The sequence below is a fragment of the Erythrolamprus reginae genome, unplaced genomic scaffold, assembly GCF_031021105.1.
Source record: "Erythrolamprus reginae isolate rEryReg1 unplaced genomic scaffold, rEryReg1.hap1 H_3, whole genome shotgun sequence".
Taxonomy (NCBI): domain Eukaryota; kingdom Metazoa; phylum Chordata; class Lepidosauria; order Squamata; family Dipsadidae; genus Erythrolamprus; species Erythrolamprus reginae.
The window spans coordinates 576,623-601,364 of record NW_027248484.1 but is presented as its reverse complement, the minus strand read 5'-3'; the positions used below and the strand labels follow the sequence as shown (position 1 = coordinate 601,364).

At 43.2% G+C, this 24,742-nt stretch overlaps 1 protein-coding gene across 2 annotated transcripts in view; it reads left to right on the top strand.

Moving 5' to 3' along the window:
- Positions 1-24,742, top strand: part of LOC139155542 (dual specificity mitogen-activated protein kinase kinase 3-like) — a 66,654-nt gene that overhangs the window by 16,536 nt on the left and 25,376 nt on the right. Inside the window, exon 1 of one of the 2 annotated variants that reach the window (XM_070730723.1) lies at positions 9,036-9,246. The exons of the other annotated variant lie outside the window; for it this stretch is intronic. Coding sequence (XP_070586824.1) covers positions 9,231-9,246 — 16 coding nt within the window. The 5' untranslated portion in view covers positions 9,036-9,230. Of the gene's footprint in view, positions 1-9,035; positions 9,247-24,742 lie in introns of those variants that run through there. 2 annotated transcript variants of the gene reach the window in all.

Below are 24,742 nucleotides of genomic sequence, written 5' to 3'. Positions count from 1 at the left end.
TGGGGCCTGGGCGTCTTCATTCCGCCTGCCCTCTTTTGCAAAACCAACCTCTTCTCCCCTTCCTCCTTCGTGATGGGTTACTGGGCCTCGTCCTTCCCCTTTGGGGAGGGCAGGACAGAAGGCTACTCAGCCTCCTGAGCAGTAATTTCCTCCCTCTGCTCCCCTCCCCTCCCTCCTTCCTCCTTTCCACGAAGTTGCAAGCTCGGAGGAAGATTCCCCCTTGTGTGAGGCTGACTCACTCTTGCCTGCTTAACCACCTTTCCTCTTTGCTCCAGAGTTCTACCCAGAAGCCAGCAACTTTCAGGAACTCTGAATGCGCCGTCTGGGTTTAGCTGTTTTGCTTCTAGGCGCCTTCCCGAGGCTCCGGTTCCCAGATAAAAAAATAAAAATAAAGGGGACACTTAAAAAACTGGGTCTTGAAAGCTTAGAACTACGACGCCTTAAACATGATCTGAGTATTGCCCACAAGGTCATATGCTGCAATGTCCTGCCTGTCGACGACTACTTCAGCTTCAACCACAACAACACAAGAGCCCACGACAGATTCAAGCTTAATATTCACCGCTCCAAACATGGCTGTAAAAAATACGACTTTAGTACAATCGGGTTGTTGAAGCGTGGAACTCATTACCGGACTCTGTAGTATCATCCCCTAACCCCCAACATTTTGCCCTTAAACTATCCACGGTTGACCTCTCCAGATTCCTAAGAGGTCAGTAAGAAGCGTACATAAGCGCACTAGAGTGCCTTCCGTCCCCTGTCCTATAGTCTCTCCTATATCTCGTATTTCTTCTCTACTATATCCTCTATATCCTTCATTGTGTATTATTGTGTATTGGACAAAATAAATAAATAATAAATAAATAAATAAATAAATAAATAAATAAATAAACACATTATAATTCCAAGTAAACCACACCTCTGTGAAATCAAACTGTCCACTTAGGAAGCAACACTGATTGACAATCAATTTCACATGCTGTTGTGCTCATTCAACTTTGTACAGAACAAAGTATTCAATGGGAATATTTCATTCATTCAGATCTAGGATGTGTTATTTGAGTGCTCCCTTTATTTTTTTGAGCAGTATATATTTTGGCAAAGAATTTTATATTTTTTCACTCCAAACACATATACAAAATTACATTACAATAATACATCTTTTCAAATTCAGTATCCATAAGAGATTTAGTGGAGATTTAGGGTTTATTCATAAGAGATTTAGGGGTAGTGATTTCTGACAGTCTCAAAATGGGTGAACAGGGCGGTCAGGCGGTAGGAAAAGCAAGTAGAATGCTTGGCTGCATAGCTGGAGGTATAACAAGCAGGAAGAGGAAGATTGTGATCCCGCTGTATAGAGCACTGGTGAGACCACATTTGGAAGACTGTGTTCAATTCTGGAGACCTCACCTACAAAAAGATATAGATCAAATTGAACAGGTCCAAAGACGGGCTACAAAAATAGTGGAAGGTCTTAAGCATCAAACTTATCAGGAAAGACTTAATGAACTTATCTATCTATCTATCTATCTATCTATCTATCTATCTATCTATCTATCTATCTATCTATCTATCTGTTTAGTTATTTATTTAGTTAGTTAGTTAGTCCAATACACAATAATATCAATACACAATAATACACAATTTATTTATTTATTATTTATTTATTATTTGGATTTGTATGCCGCCCCTCTCCGAAGACTCGGGGCAGCTCACAACAAGTGAAAACAAATCATAAATAATCCAATTAATTAAAATATTTAAAGATTAAAAAAAACCCATATACTAACAGACACACACACAAGCATACCATGTATAAATTAAACATGCCCAGGGGGAGATATTTAATTTCCCCATGCCTGATGGCAAAGGTGGGTTTTGAGGAGTTTACGGAAGGCAGGAAGAGTAGGGCCAGTTCTGATCTCCGGGGGGAGTTGGTTCCAGAGAGCTGGTGCCGCCACAGAGAAGGCTCTTCCCCTGGGGCCTGCCAACCGACATTGTTTAGTTGACGGGACCTGGAGGAGGCCCACTCTGTGGGACCTAACTGGTCGCTGGGATTCGTGCGGCAGAAGGCGGTCTTGGAGATATTCTGGTCCGATGCCATGAAGGGCTTTAAAGGTCATAACCAACACTTTGAATTGTGACCGGAAACTGATTGGCAGCCAATGTATAGGATAAAATAATCAATGAGAGAATAGAAGAAAAGATATAGGGATAGAAGAGAATATATATGGGATATAGGAGAGACAATAGTATCTGTCTAGTCTGGAGGACAGAAGGGAAAGGGGGGACATGATTTTTGGCTCTTGGAGGGCCTCCAGGAGGATGGAGAAGGCGTTTTTACCCTACCCTGACTCCAAGGAAGCCTTTGGAGCCTGTGGAGGGCGAAACACGAGCCTACTGGGCCCACCAGGAGTTGGGATACAGGCTGTTTCCAACCTACAGAGGACCTCCAAGGGGTGGGGGAAGCTGTTTTAGCCCTCCCAAGGCATTGAATTATGGGTGTGGGCACTTGTACACTTGCACCCACCACACTCTTTCGGCACCTGAGGAAAACTAGGTTCGCCATCACTGGCCTTGCTAGATGGAAGACCCATAATAGGGTTGCTGCTAACCTTTTTTTAAAATTCTCTCTTAAAAAAAACAAAAAAACCCTTTCGCTTTGCAAACCTCAGCACATCTGTATATGGAAATCTCCCCTTCTGCAGCTCATCTGGATCTTATTATTACGTGATTCGCAGGCAAAGTCTCATATCGTAAGAATTTTGTGGTTGCATCAACCCAAGTCCTTTCCCCTGCTCTCTTCTGACTCCCACATCCCAACCCCTCCGCTTATCCCCGCCCAGGATCGAACCTCGTGTTTCTCAACCTCAGCAGCTCGAAAATGGGTGGATTTCAACTCCCAGAATGCCAAATTGCTGCTCGGGGAATTCTGGGAGTTGAAGTCCACTCGTTTTTTTCAATTTCCCCACGGTTGAGAGTCAGGGTTCTCCAACCTTGGCAACATTTTAGATTTGTGGACTTCAACTCCCAGAATTCCCCAGCCGGCATAGAAGGCCACAAGTCTTAAAGTTGCCAAGGTTGGAGACCTCTGGATCAGGTGACCCTTCTGCTCTTTCCAACTCTATCATTCATTCATGGCTGCCTGGGGAATTCTGGGAGTTGAAGTCCACCCATCTTCAAGTGGCTAAGATTGAGAAACGCTGGGTGAATGTAGTGGGCACATTTTCTTCTCATGAACTTCTCCTTTTCCCCTCTACTCCTCTCTCCCCAAGGAGGCCAAGGAGTGAGGTGCCCGATTGTTTCCTAGCCTGACTCATTTTTAAAAGCTCAAAAAGAAAACAAGTTTCTCCAGCTGCACCGAAACTTTGGGGTTTTTAATTCACCACGATGAGTCAAGCGAGGACCAAACTTCAGGGCCCTCCGAGCATCCTTTGGATCCTGCAAAATTTGGAGGGTGGCTTTGCTCCTCAGACGGAAAGAGGGGACTAAATGAGCCAGGGTGGCGCAGCAAGTAGAGTGCTGTACTGCAGGTCACTGAAGCTGACTGTAGATCTGTAGGTCAGCAGTTCAAATCTCATCACTGTCTCAAGGTTGACTCTGCCTTCCATCCTTCCAAGGTGGGTCAAATGAGGGCCTGGGAAATATTATTATTATTATTATTATTATTATTATTATTATTATTATTATTATGTCAGTACAACACAGCAAATGAGATCACTATGTTGGATTTCGTATTTCATCACCAGTCAGGTGCTTCATTATTATTATTATTATTATTATTATTATTATTATTATTATTATTATGTCAGTACAACACAGCAAACGAGATCACTATGCTGGATTTCGTATTTCATCACCAGTCGGGCGCTTCCCAAGCACCTAGGACTGCGTGATGTAGCGGCAAATTATGTTTGCCGATCCCAGTAAAGCGGCCTTTTGCAATTGACAGATGGAGATTTTGTCAATTCCGATGGTTTTCAAATGTCCGCTGAGATCCTTTGGCCCTGCGCCCAGCGTGCCAAGGACCACTGGGACCACTTTCACTGGCTAATAATAATAATAATAATAATAATAATAATAATAATAAGTAGGAGAAAAGAAAGAAGAAAAAATGAAGGAAGGAAGAAAAGGAAAAAAACTGAAAGAAAAATAAAAATAAAGAAAGTGAATGGAAAAAGAGAGAAGGAGAAAGAAAGAAAGAAAAAAGGAAAGTAGGGAGAGGAATAAAAAGAAAGGAAAGAAGAAAGCAGGAAGGAAGGAAAGGAAAAACTGAAAGAAAGGAAAGAAAGAGAGAGAAAGAAAGAAAGAAAGGAAAGGAAAGAAGGGAGAGGAAGAAAAAGAAAGGAAAGAAGAAAGAAGGTAGGAAAAAAGAAAGAAAAAGAAAAGAGAAAGAAAGGAGAGGGAGAAAAGAAAGAAGAAAGTAGGAAGGAAAATAATGAAAGAAAGAAAGAAAAAGAAAGAAAGAAAGAAACTTGCATTTTCTCCCCAGGGCTACCAACACAAACCTTGCAAGGCAGCAGGCTACCTGCATGCTTGCCTGCAGAGTGTGTCTTTGTGTGTGTGTGTGTGTGTGTGTGTGTGTTTGTGTGTCTCCTCCCCCCCACCCCTCTTTCAAAATACACCAGGCCTGCTGTAAACTTATCTCCTTCCTTTTCCCTGCCAACATCTGACCTGTCCACGCTCCAGCCAGGCTCCGCTTTCACTCCTGACGCAGGTTGCCCCAAAAGGGTGGGGGGGCATGATTGTGTGGGGGCCCATCCAGGAAAGTTCCCTGGCTACTCACCCACACAAACACAACCTTTTCCTAGCACGAGTGTGTGTGTGTGCATGGAGGGGGGGGATCTTTTATTTTTAAATCGTCCCCTGTCCGATTGTCTCTCATTTATCTCACATATCTGAGTCTTCGGAGAGGGGCGGCATACAAATCTAATAAACTATTATTATTATTATTATTATTATTATTATTATTATTATTATATATCTTTTCTTCCTTTCATATATCTTCTCCTCTATTTTTATATCTTTTCTTCTATCCTTTTCTTTATATATATTACTACATGTCTATTCTCTTCAATATGTGTATTGTGTATTGGACAAAATAAATAAATATAGAAACATAGAAACATAGAAGACTGACGGCAGAAAAAGACCTCATGGTCCATCTAGTCTGCCCTTATACTATTTTCTGAATTTTATCTTAGGATGGATATATGTTTATCCCAGGCATGTTTAAATTCAGTTCCTGTGGATTTATCTACCACGTCTGCTGGAAGTTTGTTCCAAGGATCTACTACTCTTTCAGTAAAATAATATTTTCTCATGTTGCTTTTGATCTTTCCCCCAACTAACTTCAGATTGTGTCCCCTTGTTCTTGTGTTCACTTTCCTATTAAAAACACTTCCCTCCTGGACCTTATTTAACCCTTTAATATATTTAAATGTTTCGATCATGTCCCCCCTTTTCCTTCTGTCCTCCAGACTATACAGATTGAGTTCATGAAGTCTTTCCTGATACGTTTTATGCTTGAGATCTTCCACCATTCTTGTAGCCCGTCTTTGGACCCGTTCAATTTTGTCAATATCTTTTTGTAGGTGAGGTCTCCAGAACTGAACACAGTATTCCAAATGTGGTCTCACCAGCATTCTATATAGCGGGATCATAATCTCCCTCTTCCTGCTTGTTATACCTCTAGCTATGCAGCCAAGCATCCTACTTGCTTTCCCTACCACCTGACTGCACTGTTCACCCATTTTGAGACTGTCAGAAATCACTACCCCTAAATCCTTCTCTTCTGAAGTTTTTGCTAACACAGAACTGCCAATACAATATCATAAATAAAATAAATCTCTACAGTTCTGCAACCAGTTCTGGATTGGCTTTTTCCACCTGCCTTCTGTGTCCCCCCTCCCCGTGTCATTCCCCCCCCCCAAACCCAGTTCTTCCAAATTGGGAACCCCAAGGGGCGGGCAGTCCCCAGAGTCCCCCCCAAACACACAAACACACAGTTGGAAAGGTATCAAACATGTATAAATGCACCAGCGTGCCTTCTGCCCCCTGTCCTAATGTTTCTTTTTTCTTTTTACTAGCCTCATGTATAGGAATATTATTATATCTTTGTATACTGGACAAAAAAAACAAATTAAAAAATAAACAGAGGAAAACCCAAGATGTGAAATGGATGCTTAAGACCTTCTACCATTTTTGTTGCGGGTCCAAAGACGGGCTACAAAAATAGTGGTAGAAGGTCTTAAGCATCAAACTGATCAGGAAAGACTTCATGAACTCCATCTGTCCAGTCTGGAGCAGTGTTTCCCAACCTTGGCCACTTTAAGATATCTGGACTTCAACTCCCAGAATTCCCCGAGCAGCGAATGCTGGCTGGGGAATTCTGGGAGTTGAAATCCAGATATCTTCAAGTAGCCAAGGTTGGAGGACAGGAGTGAATCATTTTAAATATGTTAAATAAGGTTCAGGAGGGAAGTGTTTTGAATTAGGAAAGTGAACCCAAGAACAAGGGGGCACAATCTGAAGTTAGTTGGGGGAAAGATCAGAAGCAACGTGAGAAGAAAATATTATTTGACTGGAAGAGTAGTAGAGGCTTGGAACAAACTTCCAGCAGACGTGGTCGGTAAATCCGCAGCAACTGAATTGAAACATGCCTGGGATCAACATATATCCATCCTAAGATAAAGTACAGGGAATAGTATAAGGGCAGACTAGATGGACCAGGAGGTCTTTTTCCTGCCGTCAATCTTCTATGTTTCTATGTGAATACCTATCGCGAAAGCAGAGGGTGGGAACCAGAGGTGAAGGAAGGATAAAGATGGCCGCCTCACCCTCTCTATGATAAATGGTGGTGAAATTATCCATAATAAATTATCAAGTGTTTTCCCCGTCTCTTGCACCTGTTATACAAACTATCTGGGCATTTGGCTTCCTTCCTTCCCTCCCTCCTTTTTCTCCCTCTCCCCTTCCCTCTTTTTCCTTTCCCTTTCCTCCTTTCTCCCTCCTTTCCTTCCCTCCCTCCTTCTCTCCTTCCCTTCTTCCTCCTTTCTTCCATCCCTTTCTCCTTTTCTCCATTCCTTCATTCCTCCCTCCTTTTCTTCCTGCCTTCCTGGTTTTTCTCTGGGCTTCCTTTTCTTTTTCCTCCTTTCCTTCCTTCCTCCTTTCCTTCCTTCCTTTTCCTTTCCCTCCTTCCTCCTTTCCTCCCTCCCTCCTTTCCATTTTCCTTTCCCTTCCCTCCTTCTCTCCCTCCTTTCCTTCATCCCTTCCTCTCTCCCTCCTTTCCTCCCTCCCTCCTTTTCTTCCTGCCTTTTCTCCCTTCCTTCTTCTCTTCCTCCTTTTCCTTTCCCTCCTTCCTCCTTCCCTCCCTCCCCGCTTTCCATTTTCCTTTCCCTTCTTTCTCCCTCCTTTTCTTCTTCTCTTCCTCTCTCCACTTCTTCATCCCTCCCTCCCTTTTTTCTTTTCCTTCCCCCCTTTCCTTCCTTCCTTTCCTCCCCGCTCCTTCTCTCCTGCCTCCCTCCCTCCCTCCTTTTCTTCCTGCCTTCCTTCCTTTTCTCCCTTTCCTTCTTTCTCTCCCTCCTTTTCCTTCCCTTCCTCCTTCCTTTCCATTTTCCTTTCCCTTCCCTCCTTTCTCCCTTCATCCCTCCCTTCCTTTTACTTCCATCCCTTCCTCCCTTCTTTCTTTCTTTTCTTTTCCTTCCCTTCCCTCCTTCCCTTTTTAAACCTCTGCCCGGGTTGCCAGCTGCTTCAAACTGGAAGTCTCCCCTGCCTTTGATATCGAGGGGTCGGCCATTGCCCCCACATCCCACTGGCAGGAGGGGGGGCTCCCTGCAAGCGTTTCATGGGGCTGGAGGGGGGGGGAGATGGAATGATATGGGGGGGGGTGTTTCCTTTTTTTAGCAGCGTGGCGGGGGGTGGGCAGGTTTTGCAAAAGTGCAAAAGGAAAGGGGGAGCAATGCAAGGGACTTCGGGCGTTGCATGCACTGCCCCTTCCTGCAGAGGGGCAGGGACCCCTTTGGGGGCATGGGAGGTAGACACCCCCCCCTCAAAAAAGAAAGAAAGAAAGAAGAGCAGGGCATTCCTGGAGCCTCGCCCCCTCTGGGCTCCTTCCCAGCTTCCTGTTTGACGTCAAAAGCACCGAATCTCCCCCGGCTGCCCGGGCGGCTCTTCTTACAACTTCAGTTGCGGAGTGTGTGAGTGTGTGTGTGTGTCTTTCTCCACCCCCCCCCCCTCCCCGCATGTAATCTGAGCAGCCCCCCCTCTTCCTCAAACAAGGGTGGGGAATCCACCCGGAGATTCCGTGCAACTTTCTTTCCTTCTTTCCCTCTCCCTTTCTTCCTCTTTCTTTCCTTCCTTCCTTCTTTCTTCCTCCTTCCTTTCTTCTTTCCCTCTTTCCCTTCTTTTTCTCAATCTCCCTTTCTTTTCTTCCTTCTTTCTTCTCTCCCCTTTCTTTTTCTCCCTCCCTCTCTCTCTTCTTTCTTTCTTCCTTCTTTTCCTTCTTTCCCCCTTTGCTCCCTCTTCCTTCCTTCCTTTTTCTTCCTTTTTCTTTTTTTCTCCCTCTCCCTTTCTTTCCTTCCTTCTTTCTTTCTTTCTTTGTTTCTTTCCTTCTTTTTTCTTCTTTCCCCTTTCTTTTTCTCTCTCCCTCCCTCTCCCTTTCTTTCTTTTCCCCCCTACCTTCCTTCTTTCCTTTCTTTTTCTCCCTCTCTCTTTTCCTTCCTTCCTTCCTTCCCTCCCTTTCCATTTTTGAAATTTCATCTTTTTTGGTCGGAAGGGAAGAGAAGAAGAGCGAAGACTTTGGGGGCGCCTTTGTTTTTGGGGTCTTCCCCCCTTTTCTGCAGGAAAGAGGATGATGATGGATTTCCTCCGGGCGGCGCGGCGGGACTCGACCCCTTCCCGCGTGGGTAGGCGACCCGCAGAAGGACAGACCTTAAGCGAGGACTGAAGCCTTTGCACCCACCCTTGGACTCAACTGTCAACCGGGTTTTTTAAAATTCAATTTCTAATTTTTTATATATATATATATATATATATATTTGCAAGCAGCCTTGGTGCTTCCGAAGCGAGCGCGCAACTCTCTCTCTCTCTCTCTCTCTCTCTCTCTCTCACACACACACACACACACACTCACACACGTACGGACCGAGTCACCCCTGCAAGGCGTTTGTGTGTGTGTTTGTGTGCTTGCGTGCGCGGTTTGCTGGTTCCGTAACTTCTGGGAAATCAGCATGGAGAAAAAACAAGGTAGCTCTTTTAATGTTGCAATTGCAAAGAATAACAATAATGAGAATTGTGTGGATTGCGGGGCGGCGGGGGGGGGGCGGAAGGAGGAGGTGGAGAGGGGGTAGGAAAGGGGGGGGGGTAAAATCCGAGTTTGCTCCCTTCCCCCCCCCCCCCCACTTTCATCCCCCCCCGTGCAAAGGTTAAAACACGCCCGTTTCTGCAGCGGTGGCGCCAGACGTGGGGCGGCGGGGGGGGGTGGTGGTGTTTAAAGCTTAAAATATGCAGGGGGGGGGGGAGAGAAATGAGATGCATTGCAAAATGAGTGTGCAAAAAGAAAAAAAGCCCCCAAACTTTTTCACAGGGGGGGGGGGTGTTTGCACGGGGGGGGGAGAGAAAGGGAAGCCGAAAGTGCAAAGGCTTTGCACGGCTCCAGTTTGGGGGTGGTCGCCGCTTGTGGGGGGGGGATTTCACTGCCCCCCCAAAATCATTGTGCAATGGGGGGGCAACCTGACGGGCGAAATGGGGGGGACTTGCAGAGCAGCGGGGAGTTGAACCCTGCAAAACTTTTAGAAAGATTTCCGGCCGGCGCTTGACACAATTTGCAGCGGTGTCGTGCAGGCGAAGCTGGAAAGAGCTGCAGCCTTGCCTTAAATATACAGTATATATTTGTAATTATTATTACGATTTTTTTTCAATGCAAAAAAAAAAAAAAGGATTGCGGCTTCCGTTTTTTCCTCCTTTCTTTCTTTCTTTTTTGCCACTTCTGCAAACGGGAGGCCACGGGAAGGGGGGCAGGGGGATTTCCAGTGGCTCCTCCCCATCAGCTGCTGTCGCCCCCCACCCACCCAAACCGGGGGGGGGGGGGCTTTGCTGACGTTAATGGCTGTGCATCCTTCCCACAACCTTTCCACTCCTTCCCTCTCTCCGCCTCAAACTAAATTCTTGAGCTCCGTTTCCTGTTTTCCAGGAGACCCGCATTGACGTTTAAAGGGTTGACACTCTGTGCATGCTTAGAGGTAGCCTGCTCCCCCTCTGTAGGGAGAAGGCAGTGGTGGAATGGATGGGTGGGTGACAGATGGGGGGGAGGAGCTTAAATATCCAGGATTTATTTTATCAATGGGTGAAGTTGGGGAGTGTTTGAGTTTAGGGGGGATACCCTCCTGCAAGGAGGAGCCCCCAATTGAGGTGGGCGAGACTCTTCCCTGCTTTAATTTTCTGAAAATAGTTATAAATCGCCATCTTTAGTGCATCTAATACATTATTATTATTATTATTATTATTATTATTATTATTATTATTATTAATAATAATAATATCATCATCATCATTATTATCATGATCATTATCATGATTATCATTATTATTATTATTATTATTTATTATTATTATTATTATCATTATTATCATTATCATGATTAGATTAGATTAGATTTATTGGATTTATATGCCGCCCCTCTCCGAAAACTCGGGGCGGCTCACAACAAGATAAAAACAATACATAATAACAAATCCAATACCCACCAATCCAATTACAATTTTATTATCATTATCATCATCATCATTATTATTATTATCATCATCATCTCAGTCATGATAGCAATTTGTTCTGAGGGCATTGGGTGCCTTTGCGAAATCAAATCAGTTGTGTGTTAGAGTCGGATGGGAGACCACTCAGTGATATTAGGCTAGACTGCGGGGAGTGGGGGAGGACGCTTGGTAGCAGGTTGACTTACAAGCCACTTTTGCATGGCTGCCAAAAAAGCTGGGCGGGGATGGCCATGAAGTCACCTAAAAGTTAGCTTGACTGACCGGAGGATTTTTTTTTAACCCTTTATGTAAATTAAATTATGTTCAGTTTTGGTTCTGCCCTGCTGGTTTTTTCTTTCTCTTTTCTGTGTTCAAATGCAGAAACATTTGCAAAGTTTGGATAGATGGATGATGATAGATAGATAGATAGATAGATAGATAGATAGGTAGATAGATAGATAGAGGTAGGTAGGTAGGTAGATATGAATAGAAGATAGATATAATGATAGACATAATGATAGATAGAAATGATAGATAGACAGACAGACAGACAGACAGACAGACAGACAGACAGACAGACAGGAGTCTACTTCGGAATAAGTGGCATATAAATACAATAAATAAAAAATAAAATATTGATAGATGATAGATATGATAGAGATAATAATGGAAATAATGATAGATGGATATAGATAGATAGATAGAATAGATAGAATAGATAGATAGATAGATAGATATTAATAGATGATAGATATAATGATAGATAATGATAGATAGTAATGATAGATGATAGAGATAAAGAGAAAGATCGATAGATCGATAGGTAGGTAGATACTGTAGATAGATATTAATAGATGATAGATTTATTTATTTATTTATTATTTATTTATTATTTAGATTTGTATGCCGCTCCTCTCCGAAGACTCGGGGCGGCTCACAACAAAATAGAACAAATCATAAAGATATAATGATAGATAGTAATGATAGATGATAGAGATAAAGAGAAAGATCGATAGATCAATAGGTAGGTAGGTAGGTAGGTAGGTAGGTAGATAGGTAGATATTAATAGAGGATAGATATAATGACAGATAATGATAGATAGTAATGATATATGATAGAGATAAAGAGAAAGATCGATAGATCGATAGGTAGGTAGGTAGATAGATAGATAAATATTAATAGATGATAGATATAATAGAAACATAGAAGTCTGACGGCAGAAAAAGACCTCGTGGTCCATCTAGTCTGCCCTTATACTATTTTCTGTATTTTATCTTAGGATGGATATATGTTTATCCCAGGCATGTTTAAATTCATTTACTGTGGATTTATCTACCACGTCTGCTGGAAGTTTGTTCCAAGGATCTACTACTCTTTCAGTGAAATAATATTTTCTCATGTTGCTTTTGATCTTTCCCCCAACTAACTTCAGATTGTGTCCCCTTGTTCTTGTGTTCACTTTCCTATTAAAAACACTTCCCTCCTGGACCTTATTTAACCCTTTCGATCATGTCCCCCCTTTTCCTTCTGTCCTCCAGACTATACAGATTGAGTTCATGAAGTCTTTCCTGATACGTTTTATGCTTAAGACCTTCCACCATTCTTGTAGAGATAATGATAGATAGTAATGATAGATGATAGAGATAGATAGATAGATAGATAAAGAGATAGAGAGATAGATAAAGAGATAGAGAGATAGAGAGATAGATAAAGAGATAGACAGATAGAGAGATAGAATGATAAAGATAGATAGATAATGATAGGTAGACAGACAAGTGTTTCCCAACCTTGGCAGTTTGAAGGTGAATATATATATCCTATATATATCCTAGACTCTATCCTAGTCTCCCTTAATTTTCAAATTCAGCAAAAACATGTGACATATATATATATATATATATATATATATATATATATATATATATATATATATATATATATACATATACACATACATATACTGCATTTTTTAAAGAACACATGTTTTGTGTCCTTGCCATTTCCTGGATTATCACACCAGTGTAGAATCTTTGGTATCCAAGGAGAAATTCCTAGGAATTCATTGTGTTGACATGTGCACAAGGAGCAAGTTGCTGGGTTTGGGGACGAAAGAATTGCTGGCATTGTTTGGAGCGTCGCAGAAGGAAGGCTGTGTGCCATCTGAACCAGGAATGAAGCCGAGTTTCCAGAGACACAACTACACCGTCTGTGGATAAACAGGAGCTGAGCTCCCTTAAGGCTGTGAATGTCCAAAAAACGTTTTGCACAAGGGTCCTCCTTCACCCTGGCTGTCGCTGCCAGGGTCAGAAACTTGGAAAGCCTAAAGATCAGCTGAGCTGGTTTTACACCCCTGTGAGGTAGACCTCCGTGTTCCTCCTGCAGACGCAAAACGGCTCCTCCTTGTTTGGCAACAATGAAGCATCCGATGAAAAAGACCCTTCCCGTTGATGGGCTCTGCAAAGCCGGTTAAAAAAAGCAAAAAGATCACAGAATCGTCATTTCACTTTGTCCACACCCGTTAAAGACCAAGCTGTTGGTTGCTAAATGAGGACCACACTGGAAACAGCACAATAATTTCGTGGAGAGAGTTACAAATACAGTGGTACCTCTACTTATGAACTTAATTTGTTTCCGTGACCAGGTTCTTAAGTAGAAACGTTTGTAAGAAGAAGCAATTTTTCCCATAGGAATCAATGTAAAAGCAAATAAGGCGTGCGGTTGGGGAAACCAAAGGGAGGGTGGAGGCCCTGTTTCCTCCCAGGAGATTCCTAGAGAGGCCCCACGGAGGCTTCTCCCCACCTTTTCCGGACCTGTTTCCTCCCAAGAGATTCCTAGAGAGGCCCCACAGAGGCTTCTCCCCACCTTTTCCTCCCAAGAGATTCCTAGAGAGGCCTCACGGAGGTTTCTTCCTGCTTTTTCCGGCCCTGTTTGCTCCCAGGAGATTCCTAGAGAGTCCCCACGGAGGCTTCTCCCCGCCTTTTCCTCCCAGGAGATTCCAAGAGAGGCCTCACGGAGGCTTCTCCCTGCATTTTCCGACCCTGTTTCCTCCCAGGATATTCCTAGAGAGGCCCCACGGAGGCTTCAATCCACCTTTTCCGGCCCTGTTTCCTCCCAGGAGATTCCTAGAAGAGGCCCCACGGAGGCTTCTCCCTGCCTTTTCCGGTTACAGTTTCAGAGGCTCGGGTTTGTAAGTTGAAAAATGGTTCTTGAGAAGAGGCAAAAAAATCTTGAACAACCGGTTCTTATCTAGAAAAGTTCGTAAGTAGAGGCGTTCTTAAGTAGAGGTACCACTGTACGGTGCAATTTGTATTTCCACTGGCAAGCTGCTGCAAGAATTTGGACCAAAGCATTTGATTTTTGTTTATTTTCGGACTTCCTCTCCTGCCGCCAGCCAAAGTTTGTGGTTTATTTTTTTTCCCGTCGGTTGGCATTACGCTGCGCCTCTGAGTGGGTGGGTGGGGGGCTAGAATTTGCCCTGGGAATTGAAATCCCAGGGCCACTTTTGTAGAATATAAACGGGAGGAGAGTATATCACCAGTTGCTTCTTTCTTCCCTGGCATTTTTTGGGTGCAGGACTTCGAACGCCAAGGCTATCGGAAATTGTGCTGTCATGGAACATTTTGACACACACACACACTCATGCACACACAAAGGCCACTTTGCAGCGCGATGTTCCACATTCCACAGGAGGGAACATTTTGCAAATGTCGTTGAAGTCCGATGGATGGCAAACCGGAGCGGCTGTGTTTTTTATTCCAAGATCATTGTATTTCCAGGTGTGCCCCCCTCTCCTCTGTCCAAAAATGGCATTGGTCACCTGCATGTCAGTTTGGAGAAGGAAGAGCACCGGATCGTCATTCGCAGGGAAAGTTTGGAACTGGGGGGGCCACCACCGAGAAGGTCTGATTGTAAAACCGCACCTGTTTCCGTGGTGTTTTAAGCGCCTGCTCTTTCAACATTGGCCAACGTTGACGTGGCGTGCCAAGTGGTCCTTTGCTTGCGACCGTTTGTGGAGCAACTGTTGGGAGTTACGACAGGGCTGAGCAAAGGGCCGTTCTTCGCAATTTAGGGCCATCACACAACCGCTCGGCTTGTGGTTGTTCCCAAGGCCCAAAATCACCTGCCCATCATGGCCTGCAAGGATTTTTGTTCTCCGCCTTCTTCCAGACAAAGAGAAGTTGACTGTCTCTGGGGCTTTGTGCAGAGGAAGGGGTGAATGTATTTTTACCATTCTTTTTGGTGACTCAAAGCCTGGTGACCTCACCGGATTCAGGCAGGCCAAAAAGACCTTATTCAGGAACAAAAGAGGTTTTTCAACAGTCCTCATCTTGGAAACCATGTGAGGACGTTTAGGAGGAGAATTCCAGATGAATGCTGAATTGTTTCTACTTCTACTTCTTCTTCTTCTTCTTCTTCTTCTTCTTCTTCTTCTTCTTCTTCTTCTTCTTCTTCTTCTTCTTCTTCTCTTCTTCTTCCTCTTCTTCTTCTCCTCCTCCTCCTCCTCCTCTTCTTCTTCTTCTTTTCTTCTTCTCTTCTTCTTCCTCTTCTTCTTCTCCTTCTCCTCCTCCTTCCTTCGTCTCCTCCTCCTCCTCCTCCTCTTCTTCTTCTTCTCCTTCTTCTCTTCTTCTTTTCTTCTTCTTCTCTTCTTCTTTTCTTCTTCTTCTCTTCTTCTCTTCTTCTTTTCTTCTTCTTCTCTTCTTCCTCTTCTTCTTCTTCTCTTCTTCCTCTTCTTCTTCTTCTCCTTCTTCTCCTCCTCCTCCTCCTTCTCCTCCTCCTTCCTTCGTCTCCTCCTCCTCCTCCTCCTCTTCTTCTTCTTCTCCTTCTTCTTCTCCTCCTCCTTCTCCTCCTCCTTCCTTCGTCTCCTCCTCCTCCTCCTCCTCTTCTTCTTCTTCTCCTTCTTCTCTTCTTCTTTTCTTCTTCTTCTCTTCTTCTTTTCTTCTTCTTCTCTTCTTCTCTTCTTCTTCTCTTCTTCCTCTTCTTCTTCTTCTCTTCTTCCTCTTCTTCTTCTCCTCTTCTTCCTCTTCTTCTTCTTCTCCTTCTTCTCCTCCTCCTCCTTCTCCTCCTCTTCTTCTTTTCTTCTTCTTCTCTTCTTCTTTTCTTCTTCTTCTCTTCTTCTTCCTCTTCTTCTTTTCTTCTTCTTCTCTTCTTCCTCTTCTTCTTTTCTTCTTCCTCTTCTTCTCTTCTTCTTCCTCTTCTTCCTCTTCTTCCTCTACTTCTCCTCCTCCTCCTCCTCCTTCCTCCTCTTCCCCTTCCCCTTCTCCTTTTCCTTCTTTCTCCTCCTCCTCTTCCTCTTCTTCTTCCTCCTCTTGCTCTTCCTCCTCTTCCTATATTATATTATTATTATTATTATTATTATTATTATTATTATTATTATTATTATTATTTCTTTGGGGTTTTAATATTAGTTTTAGGCTGGGTTTCTCCGGCTACATTTTGTATTATATTTAATGCATTTAACGAGTATTTGGACTTTTAAAACCCACCCTTTGCATTCAACAGTCATTCTATAATGTTTCTCAGCTGGGACTACATGTAACATCCTATCAGTTTCTTTAATAGAGCAATGAATGAATTTAATGGATTTTTAATGGATTTAAATTTTTTAATGGATCTAAGCTCCCTTTCAAACCCGTGAAGTAGCGACTCCGCGAAAGGTGAATCGCGAAGTAGCGAGGGATTACTGTAATCATAATAATCATAATGGAGAGATCTTGGCATTTGGAAAGTCTGAACCAGGAAAAAAACAAACAAAAAACGAGCAAACCGGAAGTGTCTTTTCCAAACTTTTGGTTTGTCTGTTGTGGGGGCTTTTTTGCACTCTGGGGCTTCCCTGAAGCGTTTCCCAAGGCCGAAAATCAGCAGACACAGGGCAAAGCCTCGCGTGCCCTCCGATATAGCTCCGTGTGGCACCTGTGTCATAAGTTCGCCATTCAGATTGTCCAATCTCTTGATGAAACACCCACAACCTGTGGTGGCAAGTTGTTCCACTGGTTAATTGTCCTCACTGCCAGGAAATTTCTAGGCGGCTTCTCTCCTTCATTAGTTGCCACCCATTGCTTCTTGTCCCGCGTTCGGGGACTTTGGAGAATAGGTGGACCCTGTCTTCTTTGTGGTGACTCCTCAGATCTTGGAAGATGTCTAGCTTGTCGGCACGAGTCTTTCTTTTCATTAAATATTGTGTTTGCAATTCAGCATAATGATCCTCGACTACTGTAACACTCTCTGCATGGGGCTACCTTTGAAAAGTGTTCGGAAACTTCAGATCGTGCAGAATGCAGCTGCAAGAGCTATCATGGGCTTCCCTAAATATGCCCATGTTACACCAACACTCCGCAGTCTGCATTGGTTGCCGATCAGTTTCCGGTCACAATTCAAAGTGTTGGTTATGACCTACAAAGCCCTTCATGGAATCGGACCAGAATATCTCCGAGACCGCCTTCTGCCACACGAATCCCAGCAACCGGTTAGGTCTCACAGAGTTGGCCTTCTCCGGGTCTCGTCAACTAAACAATGTCGTCTGGCGGGCCCCAGGGGAAGGGCCTTCTCTGTGGCGGCCCTGACTCTCTGGAACCAGCTCCCTCCGGAAATTAGAACTGCCCCCACCCTCCTTGCCTTCCGTAAACTCCTTAAAACCCACCTCTGTCGTCAAGCGTGTGGGAATTGTGACTTTTCCTTCCCCCTAGGCTTATAAAATTAACTTAAATATTAGATTTGTTTACATTGTATTATTATTGTCATTAGCCGCCCCGAGTCTACGGAGAGTGGTGGCATACAAATCTGATAAACAAACAAACAAACAAATCAATCAATAATCAATCAATCATTCCTTTCTTTCTGGGATTAGGTTGTGTAGGTGTGCTTCTCTCCCAAAAACACACACCTTGCCGCCCTGCTAAGATATATATATATATATATATATATATATATATATATATATATATATATATATATATTTTTTTAAAAGAGGAATTTCCATTTTAGGAAAATCAACGGAAAAGAAAAAAAACAGCCACTGCAAATTCTACTTGCTGTGTGTTACCTCTTTTGACCAACAGCAACAGTTGCTGGGCAACACAGCCAGGAGAATCACAACGTGCGCACGTCGTGTGTGTGTCCTGCTGTGCAGCTTTCTAGAAATGTCCATCTGTCCTCTAGGAAACAGACCCAAACTTGCCCGGACTTCTAGAAGGAGGCCCTGGTGGGTCTCAGTCCTGGATTCCACCAGCTGGGGATCAAGTCTTCTTTTGAGTCCTCGGAAAACAAATGGTGGCCCAGCCAGATTTAGAGGCCTTTTAAGACACCCGTGTGTCCTCCTCCGCTGGGGTGACACGTGTTGGACTTGCAAGCGATTTGGGTGTCAATTCCTTCCTTCCTCCCTCCCTTCCTCCCTTCCTCCCTCCCTCCCTTCCATCCAACCATTTCTTCCCTCCCTTCTTCCTTTCCCTTCCTTCCCTCCCTATCTTCCCTCCCTCTCTTCTTCCTCCCTCCCTTCCTGCTTTTCCTTCCTTCCATCCCTCCCTCCTTCCTTTCTTCTCTCCCTTCTTCCTGTCTCTTCCTTTCTTCTTTTCCTTCCTTCCTTTCATCCATCTCTTCCCTCCCTTCTTCCTGTCCCTTCCTTCCCTTCCTCCTTCCTTTCTTCTCTCCCTTATTCCTGTCTCTTCCTTCCTTCTTTTCCTTCCTTCTTTTCATCCATCCCTTTCTTCCCTCCCTTCTTCCTGTCCCTTCCTTCCTTTCCTCCTTCCTTTCTTCTCTGCCTTCTTCCTATCCCTTGCTTTCTCCTTCCTTTCTTCTCTCCCTTTTTCCTGTCCCTTCTTTCCTTCCTTTCATCCATCTCTTTCTTCCCTCCCTTATTCCTGTCCCTTCCTTTCCTCCTTCCTTCCTTTTCTCCCTTCTTCCTGTCTCTTCCTTCCTTCTTTTCCTTCCTTCCTTCTTTCCCTTCTTCCTGTCCCTTCCTTCCTTCCCTCCCTTCCTTCCTTCCATCCATCCCCCCTCCTTCCTCCCTTCCCTTGCTCCCTTCCCCTTCCCCCTTCCCCCTTCCTTCCATCCATCCCTCCTTCCTTCCTTCTCTTCCCCAATTCCTTCTTCCACTCCTCCCTCCCTTCCTTCCTCCCTGTCAATACATAACCCAAAAAATCTGTGCCAGAGCAAATAGCAAATTAACAGCATTAATTCATGAGATTTTGCACCGCCTGGAAAATTAAACCCCTCCAATCCAGGATCTTGGGGAAAATCTCACCCCTCCTATCCTGTTTGTTTTTGGATTCGCAAAAGAAAGCGAATTGCCTCTGCCATCGATATTTGCCAGTCTGTACAATAAGCAATGTCAATAAACAAACTCCTGTTGCCTGTGGATGCTTAAGCTCTGGCTTTGCTTTGGAGGACACATTTATGCATGAACTTCCATTCTTGTTTTGAAACCCAAATGTTGCTGCAGAATCATTTCTGGAGGTTTTGTGTCCTGGTCGGTTTTTATTTTTCTGACGGGCCTCTTGCCTGTGTGGTTCATCTGCTGCCATTGGCGTAAAAAGAGGAGAAAGAAAGCTACCAGATTAGCAAACTTTGCAGAAATGCAAAATCCCGTGCTAGGACTTTAGGTAAACCCCGTGAGAAAGTTCTGGGAGCCAAGCAGAGGATGATCCAACTAGGATTCTGTTGCAGGAGGATTCCTCCCCACCAAGAAAGCCTAGAACTAAGACGCCTTAAAGAAGATCTAAGTATTGCCCACAAGATCATATGCTGCAACGTCCTGCCTATCGGCGACTACTTCAGCTTCAACCACAACAACACAAGAGCACACAACAGATTTAAACCTAATATTAACCGCTCCAAACTTGACTGTAAAAAATACGACTTTAGTAACCGAGTTGTCGAAGCGTGGAACTCCATAGTGTCATCCCCAAACCCCCAACATTTTACCTTTAGATTATCTACGGTTGACCTATCCAGATTCCTAAGAGGTCAGTAAGGGGCGAGTACAAGTGCACTAGAGTGCCTTCCGTCCCCTGTCCGATTGCTCTCCTATATCTTCTGTACCTTTCTTCTATTCCTATATCTCTTCTTCTATTCTTTCATTGATATGTTCTATTACTATATCTTCTTTTCTATTCTTTCTTAGATATATTTTACTATGAGTATCTCCTCTATAACCTTCATCATGTATTTTGCTGTGTTTGTGTGTGTGTGTGTATATATATATATATATACACTGTATGTATATATATCTGTATATATATATATACACACACACACACATTAAAACTCTCATTGTGTATTGGACTAAATAAATAAATGAAATAAATAAAAAATAAATAAGATGTTTCCTCTACATCAGGTATGTCCAACCTTGTGGACTTTAAGAATTGTGGAATTCCAACTCTCCAAATTCCCAAAACAGGCTCAGAAATTCTGGGAGTTGAAGTCCACAAGACTTAATGTCACTAACATTGCTGACTAGGGAATTCTGGGAGTTGAAGTCCACAAGTCAACAAAATTGCTGGCTGGGGAATTCTGGGAGTTGAAGTCCACAAGTTTTAAAGTCGCCAAGATTCATGGCTGGGGAATTCTGGGAGTTGAAATCCACAAGACTTAGCACCATTAACATTGCTGACTAGGGAATTCTGGGAGTTGAAGCCCACAAGTCTTAAAGTCAACAAACTTGCTGGCTGGGGAACTCTGAGAGTTGAAGTCCAGAAGTTTTAAAGTTGCCAAGATTTCTGGCTGGGGAATTCTGGGAGTTGAAGTCCACAAGCCTTAACCTCACTCACATTGCTGGCTGGGGAATTCTGGGAGTTGAAGTCCAGAAATCTTAATATCATTAACATTACTGGCTGGGGAATTCTGGGAGTTGAAGTCCAGAAATCTTAATATCATTAACATTACTGGCTGGGGAATTCTGGGAGTTGAAGTCCACAAGCCTTAACCTCACTCACATTGCTGGCTGGGGAATTCTGGGAGTTGAAGTCCAGAAATCTTAATATCATTAACATTACTGGCTGGGGAATTCTGGGAGTTGAAGTCCAGAAATCTTAATATCATTAACATTACTGGCTGGGGAATTCTGGGAGTTGAAGTCCACAAGTCTTAAAACTCAGCAAAGTTGGGTTTAGGTCATTGTTATGCTTTCCGATGCATCCATGCAAAACTGGAAGCGTCTGGGATTCGTGCAAATTGCATAGAGGCCTCCGCTGCATTTTCTGCAGCCCCTGCGTGTGAACGAATGCATGCACGGCTGTCGCTCACGAGCTGCAGACTCGGTGCAGCAACCCGATACTCCATCCTGCTGCCTGACAAGCCTCCCAAGAAAGATGGAATTTCCTGCAGAGCTTGTTGGGTCAGGATCGGTTGGCAGCCTGAGTGGGCGGAGAGGTTACAGGTTGTCCTTTTCCAAATTCGGGCTGTTGCAGGCGCTCCGCCAAGTAAACACAGAGGAAAGAAGCTGGGTTTTTAGTTCACATTGTGGCTGCGAGGCTGCTAGGCAAGGTGCTAGTCCTCATTGTGTCCTCGCTCGTAAAGGCAAGACGTTTGCCAGACGTCCTGAGATTAAGGAGTGGAGTGGTTCTTTAAATTGGGTTTTTTTTAGATTGTTTTAATATTAGATTTGTTTACATTGTCTTTTTATATTGTTGTTAGCCGCCCCGAGTCTTCGGAGAGGGGCGGCATATAAATCTAATAAATACAAATACAAATTGGCATGACATTTTTCCCCATAGGCCCTGCTGTAATTTCAAGCGGTTGTTAATGGAATAGAATAGAATTCTTTATTGGCCAAGTGTGATTGGACACACAAGGAATTTGTCTTTGGTGCAGATGCTCTCAGTGTGCATAAAGGAAAATATAGAATAGAATAGAATAGAATTCTTTATTGGCCAAGTGTGATTGGACACACAAGGAATTTGTCTTTGGTGCAGATGCTCTCAGTGTGCATAAAGGAAAATATAGAATAGAATAGAATAGAATTCTTTATTGGCCAAGTGTGATTGGACACACAAGGAATTTGTCTTTGGTGCAGATGCTCTCAGTGTGCATAAAAGAAAAGAGACATTTGTCAAGAATCAGAATCAGAATAGAATAGAATTATTTATTGGTCATGTATGATTGAACACACAAGGAATTTGTCTCAGTGTACATAAAAGAAAATATAGATTTGTCAAGAATCAGAATAGAATAGAATAGAATAGATTAGAATAGAATAGGATTATTTATTGGCCGTGTGATTGCACACACAAGGAATTTGTCTTTGGTGCAGATGCTCTCAGTGTACATAAAAGAAAATATAGATTTGTCAATAATCATGAGATACTATACTTAATGATTGTCAAACTAGCAATCAGGAAACAATCAATATTAATAAAAATCTTAAGGATGCAAGCAACAAGTTACAGTCATACAATCATAAGTGGGAGGAAATGGGTGATAGGAATGATGGGGAAAAACTAGTAGTAATAGTAGTGCAGACTTAGTAAATAATATAATAATAATAATAATAATAATAATTTATTAGATTTGTATGCCGCCCCTCTCCGAAGACTCGGGGCGGCTCACAACACGATAAAAACAGTATTATACAGGCACAAATCTAATATTTAAAAAAAAAAACCCAAAAAATAAGCCTAAAAAAACCCCCTAAAAAAATAGTTTGACAGTGTGGAGGGAATTATTTGTTTAGCAGAGTGATGGGAAAAAAATTGGGGGAAATGTTCTTGTGTCTAGTGGTCTTGATGTGCAGTGCTCTATAGTGTTGTTTTGAAGGTAGGAGTTGAAACAGTTTATGTCCAGGATGCGAGGGGTCAGTAAATATTTTCACAGACCTCTTTTTGACTCGTGCAGCCTACAGGTCCTCAATGGAAGGCAGGTTGGCAGCAATTGTTTTATTCTGCAGTTCTGATTCTCCTCTGAAGTCTGTGTTGGTCCTGTTGGGTTGCAGAACCGAACCAGACAGATATAGAGAGGTGCAGATGACAGACTCAGCTAAATGAACCATATAGGGTTGCAGTCTACCTGAACAGCATATGCAAATTCTAGATCCTCGTCTTGTCGCTACGAAAAGATTTTAGCAGGTCGAAAACTGGATTGGCCAGACTGGGTAGTTTTAGTCACCACTGGATGAGTAAAAGGGTACGCACCGTCTGCGGCACAGCCAAATTTACTCTGCCAGGCACTCCTTTTCCTTAAATCCCAGTTCAAATCCACTCGTGAACTTTTCCTCATTGTTTGGGGAAGGAATGCTGCGGAGATTATTATGCAAGCAACACGCCTCGCTTGGTTTCCCTTTAAATCTTTTTTAAAAGCGTCATTTTATTTATTACTTATTTATGCATCTCAAACGATCCATCTGTTAAACTACTGAAGTTTGCAGATGATACAACAGTGATCGGACTCATTTGAGACAATGATGAATCCGCATATAGACGGGAAGTTGAACAACTATCCTTGTGGTGTGACCAGAACAATCTAGAACTGAACACACTCAAAACCGTAGAAATGGTGGTAGACTTTAAGAGAAACCCTTCCACCTCTCACAATACTAGACAACACAGTATCAACAGTAGAGACCTTCAAATTTCTAGGTTCTATCATATCTCAAGACCTAAAATGGTCACCTAACATCAAAAACATCATAAAAAAAGCACAACAAAGAAGGTTCTTTCTGCGCCAGCTCAGGAAGCTCAAACTGCCCAAGGAGCTGCTGATTCAGTCCTACAGAGGAATCATTGAGTCTGTCATCTGCACCTCTATAACTGTCTGGTTTGGTGCTGCAACCCAACAGGACCGACACAGACTTCAGAGGAGAATCAGAACTGCAGAAAAAACAATAGCTGCCAACCTGCCTTCCATTGAGGACCTGTATACTGCACGAGTCAAAAAGAGGGCAGGGAAAATATTTACTGACCCCTCACATCCTGGACACAAACTGTTTCAACTCCTACCCTCAAAACGTCGCTACAGAGCCCTACACACCAAGACAACTAGATACAAGAACAGTTTTTTTCCGAACGCCATCACTCTACTAAACAAATAATTCCCTCAACACTGTCAGACTTTCTACTAAATCTGCACTTCTATTCTACTAGTTTTTCTCATCATTCCTATCACCCATTTCCTCCCATGTTGACTGTATGACTGTAACTTGTTGCTTACATCCTAAGATTTTTATTAATATTGCTTCTTCGTTGCTTATTTGACCCCTATGACAATCGTTAAGTGTTATACCACATGATTCTTGACAAATGTATATTTTATTTTATGTACGCTGAGAGCATATGCACCAAGACAAATTCGTTGTGTGTCCAATCACACTTGGCCAATAAAAATTCTATTCTATTATTAATTGGATTTGTATGCCAATTACAGGATTATAGAATTTGCTTCCTAAATCAAGCCCTTGCCTCCAAGTTTAAGAGTGTTCGGATCAGGCCACAAGGCCGTCTTTGTTCCAGAGGCCTTTTCACAAGGGACTTTTCAGGTGGCGTTTTGCAATGCGTTTCTCTTGCTCCAACTAATCAAGGAGAGAAGCAACTTAGAACTAAGGAGAAAATTCCAGCCAGTTAGAACCATTAACCGGTGGAACAACTTGCCACCAGAAATTGGGAATGCCCCAACACTGGAAGTTTCAAAGCAGATGTTGAATAACCATCTGTCTGAAGTTGTGTAGGGTTTCCTGCCTAAGCAGGGGGTTGGACTAGAAGACCTCCAAGGTCCCTTCCAACTCTGTTGTTGTGGTGGTTTTTGTTATTATTATATTATTATATCCAAGTCTTCGGAGAGGGGCGGCATACAAATCTAATATATATATTACATGGTTTTTTTGCTGAATTTGAAAATTAAGGGAGACTAGGATAGATCTATTTTGGCCTCATCAGCTAGCCATACCCACTGGGACTTGAACCTGCAACCTTTGCCTTGTAAGGCAGAGAATTATACTCTAGGCTACAGTATCCAATCCCTTCAGCTCTGTACCAGGGAAGGGTTACATTTTTGTGTCGAATCACC